Here is a 17,627-nt window from a genome sequence, read left to right on the forward strand (position 1 = left end):
TGATAACTCATAATCTTTAAATGGACACACAATACCAGTCAGCTTACAGTTTGATGTATTTTTTATTTTCAAATGTATTAAGACAGTTAGGATTACTAAATGACACAGAGGCTCAAACTTATTAAAATGTAACAATTTTTGTGCTGATGAAACAATAAGAGTAAACATTCTTGTCTTCCATACTACACAGCCACTAATTTCTGATTAAAAACTCTCCAGTGACAGGAAGCAGTTATCCAGAGAACACAATTCAGTTTTTATTTAAAATTTGCTGTCCTACCGTGTAGATATTTTATGATACCAGGCACACCATCATAGATTTTTATAGCTACACAATGAAAAACATTGAGAGCTATTAACAACTTAAGGTCACAGCTAATAAAGAGCTCCTATTGTTTTACCTGCAGGCATCACTACCATTTTCAAATTGACTTAGCCCATTTATGATGAATTTTATGAGTGAATATACATATTGTGACGCTGCAAATAGCTTGTTTAACTCTTAGATGAGGCACCTATAATATGTCCATGGGTGAAGACCACACATAATTTGTGTATTCACTTTTGTGCAATCAACACTGTCTTCTTACAAGGTGAGATACCACATTAAGTTATGCCATAAGACATCAATGATTCAGAATATGCAGATTACATCAGTTTGCTCATTTCCAAAAGTAGCATTTATTTGAAGAATAAAAGTGGCTGAAATAGCTGTTTGAGAACCCCAATAATATCTTTCTCAGTACAAATTTTTGGCTACCTACGCCCCAAAACTTGGAACAGTCTGCTCTTTCCATACATTATGTTTATCATTTGTGTCATTCTAACAACTGTTGTACACAACTTAATATCCACGGTTTTTCATAACAGAGACAATCAATTTCCTGAGAACAACTTAATAATTCTTCTCCTGAGAACAACTTAATAATTCTTCAAAATCATTAAACAATGAAAAATATGGGACAGACTAAAAACAATTAAATAGGACAGATTGCTACTCACCACTTGGAGATGATGTTGAGCAGCATACAGGCACATTTAAAAGTGTGATTAAGCTTTTGAACAGAATCTCCCCCTCACACATCAGATGAAGTCTTAGTCTATTTTTAAAATTTTAAATGTGCTCGTCTGCTGTGTGATGCCTCCTCTACCTAGTAAGTGGTGATCTATTCTATTTCATTGTTGGAAAAAAATTATTTATATTTTCTTCCATTACTGTCTCTCTAACAGGATTAATTAACATTTGTATCACATCAAAACAATCATCTGTACTTGACATAGGATCAACAGCAAGAATGCTGATTGCATTCTGAAACCATTTACTGAATGTTGTGACTATGTCTGACAGTTCAATAAAAGCATCTTTAGTTGCCAATGATTAATTCTTGGTACAGAATACACTTGCCTTTTGGGTTGGTCATTGACTACTGTGTCACTAAAACATGTAATTAACACCAAAATATGGCCAATCTTGATAAACATGATATGGTTTAAGTGCTTGTTGTGATCTTTACTATCCATACTAAAACATTACACGATGGATGTGGTGAAAAATTATGACACTGAAAATTTACACTTTGTATGAAACTTCACTCACTTTAATTATTATGTACTACACATATTTGTACAAATCTCAACAGAGGTCCTTGACTATAGACAATTGCTGCAGAAGTCCATGTGCGGGCAATAAGCAGTGTGGCACGTGTGTAAACCACTTATGGAGTAAACACTGCATGCTCGTTGCACCATAAGCAGCTGCCTCTTTAAGGTAAAGTAGTGGCTTGCCTGCCACATTGTGGAGGCTGGGACCAGAGCTGTTTCTAAATGCTCCTGTGGTCAGCTTTATTCCTTTGTGGTGGTTTGTATACAATACCAACAGGTGTCTTAGTCTGATATGCCCATTAACTGTACATCCATAATCACATAGGAACCATAAAAGGCTCTATAAATCTGGAGAAGATAATCTTTGTCTGCTATTTGCAATTTTTAAACATTTAACATTGTTCATGCTTACATATATCTCAGGGGTGGCAACCACATAAGCTTCTGATGAGAAAATGAGGCTTGGAAGTCTCATCACATTTGTAACAGAGACAACCAGGCTTCCAGCAATACATTTTCTGGATAGTTAAAAATGGAACAGTAACAGTTAAATAGAATATTACAATATTTTTGTAAAAATGATAATTGTGATTTTAAAGAGACTCGACTACATAGTTTTAAGTCCCTCAATCCTTTCATAGTGTACAGAGGTGTTGGCATGAGGCTTACAATATGTATTATGCTTGCTATATGAATGGTTAACCAAATTAATCAAATTTAACTGTTTTAAGGTAAAACATAGATAACAGCAGGAAAAAAGATGATTGGGAAGTGGTAGCAAGGGACAGGGGCCACAGAAAGAGAACAGTATTCGACAGTTTCATCATTTGCCGTAACTCTGAGATTTAGAAAGGTCTTGATCGCACAATTCTTTGCTAAGCGTTACACGTTTCAAAATCTCATTATTAGACTGAAGCTGTGGAATGAAGTTTACACGACATTAATGATAGAAAATATACATAAGTGTGCATCTAAGTATTCCAATATACAGAAATTTCAAACAGTATCGTACTTACATAAAAATCAAACTTCAGTACAAAGCACAGAAAAGTGAGCATACAGACTGAATACAATACAAATCTCATCTCATGTAGGCATATTTGACAGTGCTGTCATCTATTCAAACAGAACCAGTGCCAAACTGAGTGTGGAGACTGAACTATCAAACAGGTAAATGAAGGCCAGTAGGTGGTGCTAGCATTGACCATAGGAAGTCGAAGAGTAACTTTGCACCCTTTTATACACTCTGATTAAGTATGTCAGCACATTTTTGTCGAATTTGTCCATGAGGGGAATGGGAGATGTGTTCAACAAAGAACAGTTGTTTAGTTGTGTTAAATCTTTGGCAATTGAGCTGAATGGATAACCAAAATGAGTCCAGAGCATAGCAAAGTCACCTTAAGCGCATAAAATAATCCAGGGAGCAACCCAAATCATACACATAAATCAAACAATGTCAGAACTCTACTGTTCAATGACATGAATGACATACTGACATACTGACTGGGATGAGTCACAGTATTTAGCAGCACACACCTGTCATCGGGTGGTGCCGCCTGATGAGTTTGTCATGGCTGCAGCGCCTTGTGTGGGTACATTTTGCAGCTGTGGTCTGGAACCCTAGTATCTCTGACGGGTTCTCCCTATTGATATTTGGGCTAGGTGGGGAATATGAATCACTGCCGGATACTACACACCTCCCCCACTTTTAATCAGCCTAGCCTGTGCTGCCTTCGCCCAAAAAGAAGGTAGAGAGAGATGCAGGAATTCCCAACAAAGGCTCCATTAGTAGGTCCTCAACATGATCAGTTGGGTTAGAAGGCAGCACCTTCTGTGGAGTCCCATCTGAATGACAGGCTCCAGCATGCAGGGTGGGCCAGCCTGTAGGGGAGTGGGTGACAAATGTGGCACAGACAGAACCAACGATTCGACCTCTGTGGGCAGCACATGCCAAAAATGCTCCAATTCCATCAATGATAGTTGGCTTGTCACTAGAATGGTTGCTGAGGTCATGCCCAGTCAGTGTTGGTGGGGAAAGAGGGGTAGGAGACCACATTGTGGCCAGAGCAGATTCTGATGTTGGACCAACTGCTCCTGACCAGCCTGAACCTCAAGCACCTGCCATTCCCTACTGCGACCAATGATGTCCTGGATCCACCAAGGATTCTGGTCAAAAGGACACATCCAGTTGTGACAGAACACATGGTAATATCACTGTGTGCATGGGCAGTGAGCCAGTTGAGTTGGGCACAGTAGGTCAAAAATGGTGCAGGGTCTATACCTGTGGCAAATTTTTGGCAACACAATGTTCATTTATGAAGGTGGGCCAGTAGGAGGTGAGGACACTGCTGAGTGCTTTCCCAAAATCAGCTATCTAGATTATTTTGCACACTTGTGGCCTGAATATCCTGACTACCTGCTCCTCTTCCGAAGTGGTCCCAGGAAAGTAATGGGTGATGGTCAGGTGTTCAGTCCCATTGTGCTGACAAAAATACTGCAATGCAGATGCTGTCAACTGAGGACCATTGGAAACCAGGGCAGAAGGTGGCCATTCTATTGGTAAAATGACAGATGGGGTAAGGATAGTAGCTACCACAGTAGTTGTAGCCATCCGTGTACATAAAGAAAATTAGAGGGGGCCCAACAACTAGCAACCACAGTGCTCCTTAGATTGGACTGGCAAAATCTACATGCCCTCTTTGACAGCATTGGTCAGGGCATGGCCAGGGAAGAAGTTCTGTGCCAGGGTTGACTTGTAGTGGGCGCAGGTATGTCAGTTCTTGATGGTGTGTTCACTGGCATCATCACTCCAGGCCAATCCATGACACCCTGCTGTTGCTTTCATTCTGAAATTCTGAATGTGCTTCAGTATGCAGGGGCCGAGTGTGGGAGAAATCCCCCCCCCCCCCCCCCCCCCCCCCGCCCATTCACAGACAACAAGAATACTGCCTCAGTTATGTTAACCCTGTGCCTTAAGGAATAATAGGTATGCTATATTGCGTTGGTGCCCTTAGACAACCCTGTAATACAACAGGCAACACCCCATGGAGGAATGGTTCAAGGCCTGTTTCTGCTGCTGCTTCATGTGCCACAATCAGAACTTCATGATACCATTGCAGCCACTTTGCTATTTTATTGGCAAGTTTTAAATGGGGCTGGACAGTGGAACAAGAGGCTTGTGATCAGTGATAAGGTGAAACTTTTACCACAAAGACATGTGTTGTACTTCTGCATACCATATATAACAGTCAACAGTCTTTCCTCAATTTGTGAATGATGTTTTAGATGCAGATGCAATGGGCCATTCTCTGCCATGCCATATTTGTGAGACAGCACACCACCCGTGCCACACTGTGATGTATCAGTGGCATGTGTTAAATGCACCTCAGGTTGAAATATTGCTAAAAAGGGACCGACCTAAGGCACTTTTTTTAAGTTGCACAAAAGCTTTCTGGCACAAATTTAACACTTTTTTTTTACAGAACTGACTGAGGTGATGGGAAATGTGGGCTGCACTGGGAATAAACTTGGCATAATAATTTACTTTGCTGAGAAACGACAGCAGTTCTTTGAGGTTCTTAGGAATCAGTAAATTAGTGATTGTGTCTACATGATTCTGTACAGGTGTGAGCCCATCTTTACTTAATATATGTCCCTAGTGCTTGACACTTGGCTCAAAGAAACTTTATCTGTCAAGGGGACAATGTAGACCATGGACTTGGAGCTGCTCAAACACCATCTGTAGGTTGTGCAGGTGCTGCTCCCATGTAGCCCTGGTAATTAATAAATCATATAAATAATTAACACAGTTTGGGATACCTTACACAAGTTGTTAAAGGTATCTCTGAAATACAGTGGGGTGCTTGCAACCTCAAATGGCAACTAGTTATAATGATACATGCCAAACATTGTATTAATCACCACATTTATTTTAGTGTTAATGGTAAACTTAAAATTACCACAAATTACATGTGATCCATTAGCTGTCTTAACTACAACAATGGGCATAGCTCACTGGCTAGATGATACTGACAATGTAACACCCACACTTTGCAACCTGTCTAGTTCGCTTGTGCATGTCAAAAGGCACTGAAGACTCTACAAAACTTGGACACAGCCATTTGCTTTAAGGACATGTGGACCTGCAACACTGTTGCAGAACATAATGTAGGTTCAAACAGCTGCTTAAATTGTGCACACAATATATCACGTTCTGTGGCTGGGATTACAGTTGAAACTAGATTTACCTGGTACTGAACCAAAAACCAAAACCAAAAATCACAAAAGTGTCAGAACCAAAAATGTGAGTTGTCTGCTAGCAAGGTTAGTTGCCAAGCTCAATTTTCATACTTTGCATGGACTACAATCTGATCCCACAATGGGATCAATTCACAATTGTACATCACCACTTTGCACTGAGGAGACAGCAGCTGTGGGGCGTCAATGTGCTGGTATTTGTCCTCATTAATTAGAGAGACGGCCATGACTATGCCCAAGTGGAATCCATCATCACCCTATTAACATCCAGTAGCAACATAAGATGTTGCATCATGCCTGCTGCAGCCACCTGACCCAGGAAGATAGCACGTAGCATGCTGGTGGCCGATGACGCAGACACGTGGGAGGTGTCTCGGTCTGCAGCATGCTTAACTGATGACATCACAGAAAGAGACATTGACACTGTCGATGCTATGGGCTGCAATCTGAACATTATTAGATGACGTGAACTTTTCTGTGATCCTTTGACAATAATGGGGAGGAAAACATTACATGAGGCTCCACCCACTTTGGGACACACCAAGAGTGAACAAAACACTTCCGTTTGTGTGAGTCTATCAACGCTGAGGGGGTGAGATCACTAGTTACTGTACTATCTACTGAAACCCATGTCAATGAACTACTGGAAGAAAGGGTAATCAGTAAATCAGATGTGATTCTTCAGTTTCTCCCGGCGTATTTGTTGCTCAAACAGTCCACGGGTACACTGCCCGTTCATAGTGTCCAAAGGGCACAATATTTCGACGATCAGACATGTCGCCATTGTAAGGTGCGCTGACTAACTGAGCTCTTGAGAGCGGGCGGCAGATTTAAATCCCCTCCCCCCGCGGGCCACTCTCTCCGCCGTGGGCATTGGAATCTGTCATAGCATGATGTGCTTGCTACGTCCGCACTGGTTGCCAGTTCGTACTTCTTGCTGAGAGTCTTCTTAATTACATTCGATGCCGTGTCTGAAGCCTTGCTGAGATTGTAGCTGCAATCTCGGTTGATAAGATCTTCCCTGGTTGAATTTCGATAGCCTCCCTTATATTTAGAGGTCTGAGCCAGGATCTTGATATGCTCATAATCTGTCTTGTGTTTCTCGGACAAACAGTGCTCTGCTACCGCTGACTTATTTGCATATTTCTATCGAGTGTGTCTTTGATGTTATCGGCAACGATCTTCGATGGTGCGTACTGATTGTCCGATATAAGTCTTCCCACACTCACAGGGAATTTGGTATATGCTGGCCTTCCTCAAACCGAGGTCATCTTTCACACTTCCCAGTAATGCCCGTGTTTTATTGGGCGGGCAAAAGACGGTTTTAACTCAGTGTTTCTTTAATATACAGCTGATTTTCCCCAATAGTGCGCCATTGTATGGAATAAAGGCAGTGGCTACCATTTCTTCCATGACTTCATCAGTCTCCACATGTTGTGCTGTGGTGGTGGCATGGAGAGCACATCTAATCTGCTATTCCGAGTACCCGTTTTTGGGAACACGGCTTTGAGGTGTTCCAATTCCTGGGGCAGATTGTCTGCGTCTGAGATGCTGTGCACCCTTTGTACTAGTGTTTTTAGTACTCCATTCCTCTGAAAAGGGTGGTGGCTGCTGTCTGCATGCCGGTACAGGTCACTGTGTGTTTCCTTCCTGTACACACTGTGACTCAGGGTACCATCAGCTCATCTCTTGACCATGACATCCAGGAATGGTAATATTCCTTCTGCTTCTGTCTCCATAGTGAATTTGATGTTTGGATGTATGGAGTTTAGGTGTGTAAGACCTCTAAATGGTGGGACAGCGTTATAAGGGAGGCTATCGAAATTTGCACCAGGGAAGATCTTATCAACCGTTATTGCGGTTACAATCTCAGCAAGGCTTGGGACCTGGCACTGAATGTAATTAAGAAGACTCTCAGCAAGAAGTATGAACTGGCAACCAGGGCGGATGTAGCAAGCACATCGACGCTACAACAGATTCCGACGCCCATGTCTTCGTGACCGCTGGCGTGCGAGTGCAGACGGCGATGAGAGTGGCCCGTGGGTGGAAGGGATTTAAATCGGCTGCCCACCTTCAGGAGCTCAGTTCGGCAGCGCACCTGACGATCGCAACATGTCTGATTGCTGAAATATTGTGCCCGCTGGACACTATGAACCGCCAGTGTACCCGTGGACTCTTCGAGCAGTAAATCGGATGATGACTGGAAGTCATTAGTTGATCGGAGAACACTATGGTGACTAATATTACCAACAATGTCAACACCAAAGGATTATGCTGCGCCCGCCGGGGTGGCCGAGTGGTTCTAGGCACTGCAGTCTGGAACCGCGCGACCGCTACGGTCGCACGTTCGAATCCTGCCTCGGGCTTAGATGTGTGTGATGTCCTTAGGTTAGTTAGGTTTAAGTAGTTCTAAGTTCTAGAGGACTGATGACCTCAGAAGTCAAGTCCTATAGTGCTCAGAGCCATTTGACTATGCTGCATAAGACTGATTACGTTGTTTAACAAACTGATTGCACTTGAGCCTAGCTGCAACAGTGTGAGCTGGGTAACCACAATAGTCAGTCTATAAACCACAATAGTCAGAAAAAGTCAAACTACTAGTGTCAGAGAGTGGGCATAGTTTTTACTTTATTTCATACGGTTTACCACTAGAAGACAATAAGAGTGCATAGTGTTGTTCAGGGACAGTTATTTAACTTGCCTCCCATTAAAGAATAAAATGATGAGACAGACCTCCTTAGTCTCATCTTCCTCATCGAAACAAGCAAACGGTGGAGGGGGAGATGAGCAAAATGCAGCCATCTACTCTTTCAGTTCTCACTGTTTTTACTACTGTTGCTATAAATCTCACTATTTTTCCTGCTGCTGAGATTGTTGTCGCAACTGCTGCTGCCACAACTATAGAAACTCATGATCAATGCTTCACTGGCATACTTGCACTGTGAGACGGTTCTCATTGCCACTATTCTATCCTCTGTTTGGGTAGAACAGAGTTTATAACAACTATCACATAGTAGTTCAAGAAGTGAATGGACAACAAAAAGAAGTTCAGAGTGTAGCAAAGTCGTCTAAAGTGTATACAACAATTTAAGGAGAAGTACAATTCACAAACATAAATCAGGCAAGTTCAAGAGTACTATTCACTGGCGTGTAACTAAATGCTTCAGGTACTAATGACATATTGACTGAGGTGAGCCAGGCCACGATATTTTTGCAGCACACCCTAGTCAGTGGGCAGGGCCACCCCACCTGATGTGCTTCTTGTGGTGCCTCATGCACACAAAAGCTGTGGCTGTAGTTTGGAGCCCGACTATCTCTGATGAGTTCCCTTTATCGATGCTCGAGCTAGGTAGGGAATCTGAATCACCGTCAAATACTCGATAAACAATACATCTGTAGAACAGCTCTCATTCTGTAGGAAATTTTGATAACTTCTTGTCCATCAGACACAGTTAACATATTTCTGCCACACAGTTAGTCATATTTCAGAATTTTAATGTAACTTTCAAAATCGGGTGTATATAATCTGAAATTTCCATCCTTTCATGTATGTTCAATGGCATAACAATTCGTATGCCGACAGCCATAAAGAGAAGATGTTCATTGGTGTGAACCATTTTTGGAAATGTGTGAAACAGTACCTCTAGTGTGTATATGTGCAATAAAGTCTTCAAGGCAATAGAAATCGAGGTGTGTGAATGTTTTTTGTTGATACATGAACAATTCAGTATAATGAATAAATTGATGCTCATTTATTATTTTCATCTACCTGATGTGTATGCTATATTTTTACTTTTTGTGTACTTCACATATGAAACAGAAATCAACGCACTTTAAACCTCCAGTCTGTGTACTTATCAGCACAGTATCTTCTATGAAAAATAACATGAAGAATGACAGGATGCTTCGATTAGTCTTGTTGATGGTTGTGTCCTGAAGGTGACTCATCAAATGCATGATTAAGTGGACGAAAATAAGTTTCTTTTCAATCAAATTTGTGTCTATACCATTATTTTTTTCTAGGTATTTCAATATCACTTTCAAATCCTTTGGGTTCAGGCGAACTATCAATTACATATCTTTTCAAACATAATACTGTAGTGTTACACCTGCTGATGTACGCTGCTTAAGACAGTTGCTTTTGTAGCCTGTGAAAGAGTTCTTACTAATATCATTATCAAATAACTCATCCTCACTGTCTCTCCAAGCAGATCCATCTAAGTAAAAACATCATATTATAGGGAACAGCGTAGTTCAGGCATATTACATGTTTCCATTGGTCAGTTGCTCAGGTTTTGCACTCTTTGAACCACTGGGTTTACATAAGGTTTGTCATCTGCAACTTTACCATAGACTTTTTTATGCAATTCCTACCACACAGTTTTGCTGGAAGTCTCTAATGTTCAACACTGTGATACATCAACAGAACACCACAGTGACTGCAGATACTGCTTGCTCAGAATACTTTCAGAGATGTTATAGTAAAATGCGAAAACAAAAGATGGTGTTGGTATATTCCAAAAATATGAGAATTTCCACATTATCTTTACGAGAAAAGGTTATTATCACGTTTCTTTCAAGGATTAGGCTATTGCCTGTTCTGGAGTTATTGTTATAAAGAGATTATAAAATATAACAATAATATATAACAAATAACACGTGTGGTGGTGGTGATTAAACACAGAAGGTTAAGTGCTCCACAATGAAATGTGATGCCAAAATTGTTTCATCTGCCTCACAGAAAGGAACGAATAAGATGTAAAGAATGAAATCTCAAAATGGCTAACTTCATCCACTGCCCATAGAGGATGGTAGATTTTCCATAATATAACTTATAAATATTCACACTTACAATGTCACAGAGTATTAAAAATACTAACATTGTATCTGGTGAAGCTGCTTTATCTTCTGCTGGCAAATCAATTGTTGGATCCAAATTCTGGTCCTTTGCAACAGTTGTCAAATTCGCTAAGAGAGTTGTTACTCGAAGCAGTATTTCTTCATTTGTAGATGGGTCGAGTAAATATATAAGCCTTCGAGGAGCCTGAAACAGAAAATTATTTATAATTATTTTTCATTTTGTGTGAATACCACTCCCCCCCACACCATCTCTCCCTTCTCCCCCATGGTCCACTCTTTCGCGAGTTTTGAGCTTGAGCTTGTAATCAAATAAGGTCATGTGATAACTCTACATTTTTTTTTTTTTACAACTTGGATGTTTCCAAATACTGCTACTTAGTGCACCAACATGTAACACCTACATTTTGACAGCTTAGCATGAGTCAGTTTGCTACTTGCATAAAGTGAGTTTTCATGGGTATAAGTGGTATGTTACAACTGTGTGTCATACAAGGTACTAAACTCTGATCTCTGACATTCATATGCTGGGATCTTACAAAAACTTCAACACTTCTTTTTTATACATAAGTGCATTACCTTGCCTGTTAGTTAATTAGTTTCATGCTCCACGCATCATTTTGCAGGATAGATCGTAATGATGAGGAATGAGTCATTTCAAATTCACATTGCAAATTAACTTGTACATATGGTTACATTCAGAACATTTCTAAGTTGTTTCTTCTTCTTTTCCAAAAGGGAAAAGTTATACATATGTTGTGAGCTAGTAAGTCCTACCCACCACCTTTTAGAAATTATGGTAATAGGAACTGTTCTATGGAATAACAGGAGTTGTCAAGGAGAAACTTTCTCAGTTTGTTTTGAAATTTTACTTTGCGTGCTTTGCTGTCTGTCAGGCATTTTACATCACTAGGTAAATGATCAAAAATTTTTGTTGCGGCATTGTGCATCCCTTTTTGTGCTAAAGACAACATTAAAGTGAAGTAATGAATGTAATTTTTCCTTCTGGTATTGTAATTATGTACATAATTGTTTCTTCTGAATTGTTGAGAGTTGTTTACAACAAACTTCATGAGGGGGTTGGGTTGTTTGGGGAAGGAGATCAGCCAGCGAGGTCATCGGTTTCATGAGGAAGTAAATATACTGTGAAGTAGTAGACAGAATGCCCAACTTCTTAAAGAAATGTCTACATGACGCTCATGGGTGAGCACCACATATTATTCTTAGAGTATGTTGGGGTGCAATGAAGATTTTCATTTTTTAAGTTGATTTACCCCAGAACAATATTCCATATGACATTAATTAATGAAAAATGAAAAATATGTCAACTTACTGACTTGTCTCTCTCCAAGAGTTGAAATAATTCTATGTGCAAATGTGCCTGAATTAAGTTGTTTTTCCAATGTAGATTCTCAACGATATGGACCCCTAAGAATTTTGAAGTTTTCACTCTGTTTATTATTTCCTCCCCATGTGCTATGTTTATCAGTGGTGTAGCACCACTAGAAGTGCAGAAATGAATATGTTGTGTCTTTTTTTAAAAGTGAGGGAGAGACTATTCACAGAAAACCAGTCAATGATACTTTAAGAACTTTGTTTATATCTTCTGTCTATTTATGTATTCTTAGACTGATTACAGTACTAGTGTAATCTGCAAAAAGAACTAATTCTGCTTGTTGTATAATAGACAGAAGATTGTTTACATACATGAGGAGCAACAGAAAACCTATGACTGAGCCTTGAGGAACCACATACGTAATTTCTCTCCAGTCAGAATTATGTCTGCAGACTATATTTGTTGAATTAGTAAGTACAACTCCATACATTATTTTGGTTAGATATGGCATTATCCATTGGTTGGGTACACTTCCAATCCCATAAAACTTCAATTTACCTAGGAGAATACTGTGATCCACACAGTAAAATGCCTTTGATAGGTCGCAACCAGGGCTATTTTATTATTTAATGCTTGTAAAAGCTGGTGAGTGAACATGAAAATGGCATTCTCAGTAGAACAAACCTTCTGAAGCACAAATTATGATTGGGTGAGGATATTACTGTTGCTAAGTGAGATATTATTCTAGAACAGAGTCCCTTCTCAAAAATTTTGGGACATGTTGTCAGCAGTGAAACAGGTCTGTAGTTATTGACATCTCTCTTACCACCTTTCTTAAGGATTCTGAATACTTATAAATGGTGGAAAAATTTAATTTTTTTATGACTTTATTAAATTCTATAGTCTTTCCTGATTACATTGATATATACATTATACAGTTTCAAATGAAAAATGACCTATATATATACAAAATTTTAAAGTTCAGTCATGTATGCTGCCATGCCCCCTTTATTTCTGTTACAGAAACCAGTATTATTTCAAAAAGAACTGTGAACTTCCTGTTCCCACCGATTATACGTATGATACATTGTATATGTTGGTAACAGTTGAGGTTTCTGGTGTCTGTAAATGATTACCTTTGCTAGTATTTACTTTTGTTTTGCTGAAGCAGTTTGTTCACATGTTACTGGATGTTTGTTGCCCAGGTGCTACATGGAAATGGAAACAAGCGTTTGGCGTCATTGGTCAGGAGGCCCATTGAGGGGCAGGTCCATCTGCCTTGGAGTAGGTCTTATTACATTCGACGGCACATTGGGCGACCTGCGTGCCGAATGGGAATGAAAAGATGAAGAAGACAGCACAACAACCAGTCCCTGAGCGGAGAAAATCCCCGACCCAGCCGGGAATCGTACCTGGGCCTGTACGATGGCAACCCATCACACTGGCCACTCAGCTATCGGGGCGGACAATGCTAAATATATTTGTGGAAGTACATATCCTTTAGTGTGCAATAAATATGAACTATGCCACACATCAAGAAATTCAATAAAAGGATATTCCGAGGTAACCAGTTCACAAACAAAGAAAGCCACACTGTTGAAAGTAACCTATGTATCAGTTCTTCAGGGAAGAAACTCCCACATGGCTCGCCTCCTGATGATTCAAATTTTTGAGTTAACAATTATGCTGCCTGTAGTGGATTTTTTGTTGTTGATGTGGGAATCTTATCTTCTTTGATAAAGGATGTGGCGAAATGTAAACAATGTAATGATGTAGTATCATGAAGGGTTTAGCATCAAAATTAGTTGTTGTGTGTAGATCCTACAATAAATCTACCTCGAAAATGACTTCGAACATTTTGCATAAATCATATAACATGAATTTGAAGTTAATACATGCAATGTGTGCAATACGAAAAGGAGAAAAGGCTGCTCAAACGTTTTGTGATTTGATGGACCTTCCTCCTCCTCCCAGCAGGTTCAGCAAGTACATAAAAATACTTTTAGATGCCTTGACGGTTGTATCTAAAGCATTGTGATAGTTACAGTAGAGGTATGGAGTGTGGCGGAGCTTTAAAAATATTTCAGACGTCAGTGCCTGTTTATAATGTTAGATATACGAGGTACCTAGGCATTGGGGACTCTAAAGCTTTCGATAAAATTAATGAGTTCAATGTTTATGGTGATACCTTGGTGACAAAACTGGAGTGTTGTGGACATGTGCAAAAGAGGATGGGTGCTAGATTGAGGAAGCTATGAAGGGAAATGAAAGGGAAGTTGCTATCTGATGGAAAGTCTCTATCTGGTCAAGGCAGATTGACAGAAACTGAAATAGATCTTATCCAGAGTTATTATGGACAGCCCATTAGACAAACTGCACCTCTGAATGATGTTACAGCAATGAGAAAAACGGTATGGGCCATCTACTTTCGTAAGTTGTCCACAGATGATCACCCTGGACTTTGCCCTAAAGGAGCAGATTCTTGGTGTGGTTACCAAAAAGCAAAATAAAGTGACCAAATATACCATCATAACCATTCTCTTCCAGAGCCTGTTATGAATGAAATAAAACCAATTTTTAGAGACCTGAATGACCCTGTTTTGCTTAGTACATGCTTAGTACATGGGGGCACTCCGAACACAAATGAAAGTTTCAACCATTGTATATGGGAAAGATTACCCAAGAATGTTTTTGTGGTCTGAATACATTAAAAGTTGGTGTAGTAGATGCAGTGATATGTTTCAATGATGGAGAGATAGGAAGGTTGGAGCCTGAGAAATTTAGGCATAAAATGTTTCTCTAATATGCAGGATCAATTGCTTGTGTGTGACAGACAACAGGTGCATGCAGATGAACGATTCGCTCTTCAAGTTACCAAAGCAGCAAAAAGTGCTAAAAGCGATGCCAAGGGGAAGCTTGAAGATGAAGAAATGCTGCAGGATGAAGCCTATGGTTCAGGAATGTTCTGAGGCACATTTTAATTGGACTCATATCTTCATTTGCAATTTCCCACAAGTTGTATTTTTCAGAATTCAGGTACAAATATTCTGTAAAGTTTATAAAACATTGCTCTAATTTTTTTCTGTAACTTGCAATAGTCTTCCTTATGTAGCAGACTTAAGCTATATTGCAGAATCAACTAAATTACAGAAAAATAACATTTTTATTAGGAAAAAAATATAATGTAAGATGTGATATTTTTTAATCCTTGTAATATACATAACAGGTGGAATTAAATAGGTCTAATACCTCAGCCATCATGTCATACATATATGGTAAAAATTTGGTCTGCTTCAAATGTATAACATTGCATTAAATGGTACCTTAATTTGAGGAAGCAGTTTCAAATAAAAAATCATCAATTTCTTAGTAATTTTTTTAATAACCATAAGCAGGTTAAAAATATTTCTAATTTGTTTAGAAAGTGTGCTGCATTACCTGGTATCAACAAAAAATCTGTAAAACATATACATTATAAACAGTGCCTGAAAGAAATTATTGAGCCGAAAAAGTACCCTGTATCCTTAAAAGAGGGATTTAACAATGACATATTTCAATCTCTCTGGAAAAATACCTTATACTTCAGATTAGACTGGGCTTATTATAATGAGAACAAATCTTTAATACTCTATTGGAAACAACATCAAAACCACATGAGTAAATGATTTAGTTGGTGTAATAGGTAACAAAATCCTCAGCAGTCTTTAAGTTGCTACTGTTTTCCAGTGTGACATAGGTAGATGTAGTCTGGGCACATCCAGTCATCAACCGAGAATTTTCAGTCACACAAATATACTTATCCTACAGGCTTTGATGCAGACTGGCAACTTTGTTTCATCCAAAGATTTCCTGAAATTTCTATGTTTTTCAATGATGACATTCCACATTTTCCTGACCCAACTTCCATTGGAGATGAGAGTAAGTTTCAATTCAATACTTTTCATGGCCACAATGCAAGTTTTTGAGTTTGCCATGACTCTTATTACTGATTATTCCAAGTTCTGTTGTTGATAATTCTTCCGGATTATATGGCCGTGGTCCATCCAGTCGTGAAAGCCTTCATTGTATTCCAAGTTCAACTAGAATTTCCAAATTTACCAACAATTTTGTGCGTTACAAGTTCTTTTCATCCCTGTAAATTTCTTCATTATTGTCACACATTACTATTCAGTGCCTCACTGTGTCATTATGTGATAATCTCAAGCATATGAGGATCTGTCACAGGGACATGCTACAAACTGTTGTCAATGGAACGTATAATAAATAGACTTTATTTATACACTACATCAGACACATAATCATACATACATACATACACAAACACATGGCAAAGACAAAGATTCTCAAGGTCAGTGAGGATGCCACAGGTGACAGTGATCGAGCAACACACATTACAACAATTCACTGGTCTTCTTTGCCTTTACTTACATGACTACAGAGCAGACCATTTCTGAAGCAGAAGCTCAGAATAATTTGTAACAAAATGACATGGAATATATATTTCCATTAACAAACAATTCAACTTCCAGAACACTCTCAGGTTCCTCTAATCTTACAAAATTTCCTGACTTTACCAATAAATTCTGTTTGCCTAAAAATTCTCAAATTTCCAGATAAGTCATCATCCTGATGCAACATAAGGCTTCAGAAGCGAAGTTTCTAATTTGTGCTTATTAACGACTTGTGTACTGTGTTTACATTCAGGCAGTCACTGTTGGTGCGTAATTGTTTTCTGAGCTGGAGTGAATGAGCAGAGAAACTAGAGGTACAGGGTCTTAATTTCCTTCTTCATCCCTGTGTGAGATGATGATTTTCTTCACATTTAGATGCTTAATTGTGCGTGTTTCTTACTACAGAAACTGTGCAGTCTCCGCCTTATTATAGGAAGTCAATTGATTCATGGTAGAAAATTTTCATATTTATCAACACAGACTGTGGATTGCTACACTATTGATCTACCTTCTAAAATTTTAATATTATCAACACAAACTGTTGACTGCTACAATATTTATCTATTTTCTATAACAATTCTCAGCTTACATGTCCAGTGACATATAATAACCATCCATCATCATTATAGTTGACAACAATTTGGCAAAAATTTTTGGGAATGATAATTGTGGTAACCCCATGTTATAACATTCTCCACACTGGTGGTATGATGGCCATGCAGATAACAAAACATGTGGCACTGGCTCATGTTGGTCTGAAATTGGACTAGCAACCTATCTAATACAGTCCCACAGTGGAGGGCTCTCTTTCTCATCTGTTGTGGTTCATTTGTGTGCTGACGTGACTCTACTCTTGGGATGCTTGTTATTCATTTGGATTCAGTCAAACTATGGAACACAGATTTTGTATGGAACTTATAAACTGGGAACCCCTTCATAGGAGGGCAACAATAGCCGGAATATGACCAATGGTCAGCTATATCCCATGTAAGGAAACGATGTGCCCCTGATATTCAATAGGAGGTTGGAAAAAATATGACTTACCAAAACAGCACTTGAGATCCACATCCCACACTGTCTGAAACTGAAGATTACAGATATGAGTTCTTCCTGGTGGGGGACAG

At 39.3% G+C, this 17,627-nt stretch overlaps 1 protein-coding gene across 4 annotated transcripts in view; it reads right to left on the reverse strand.

The window, feature by feature from the left end:
* LOC126298666 (uncharacterized) overlaps positions 1-17,627 on the reverse strand; it is a 218,917-nt gene that overhangs the window by 7,949 nt on the left and 193,341 nt on the right. For all 4 annotated transcript variants that reach the window (XM_049990095.1, XM_049990094.1, XM_049990093.1 and 1 more), the window contains exon 7: positions 10,740-10,903. In XM_049990095.1, coding sequence (XP_049846052.1) covers positions 10,740-10,903 — 164 coding nt within the window. The remainder of the gene's footprint in view (positions 1-10,739; positions 10,904-17,627) is intronic.

This window comes from Schistocerca gregaria, chromosome X (assembly GCF_023897955.1).
Source record: "Schistocerca gregaria isolate iqSchGreg1 chromosome X, iqSchGreg1.2, whole genome shotgun sequence".
In the NCBI taxonomy this organism is placed as follows: domain Eukaryota; kingdom Metazoa; phylum Arthropoda; class Insecta; order Orthoptera; family Acrididae; genus Schistocerca; species Schistocerca gregaria.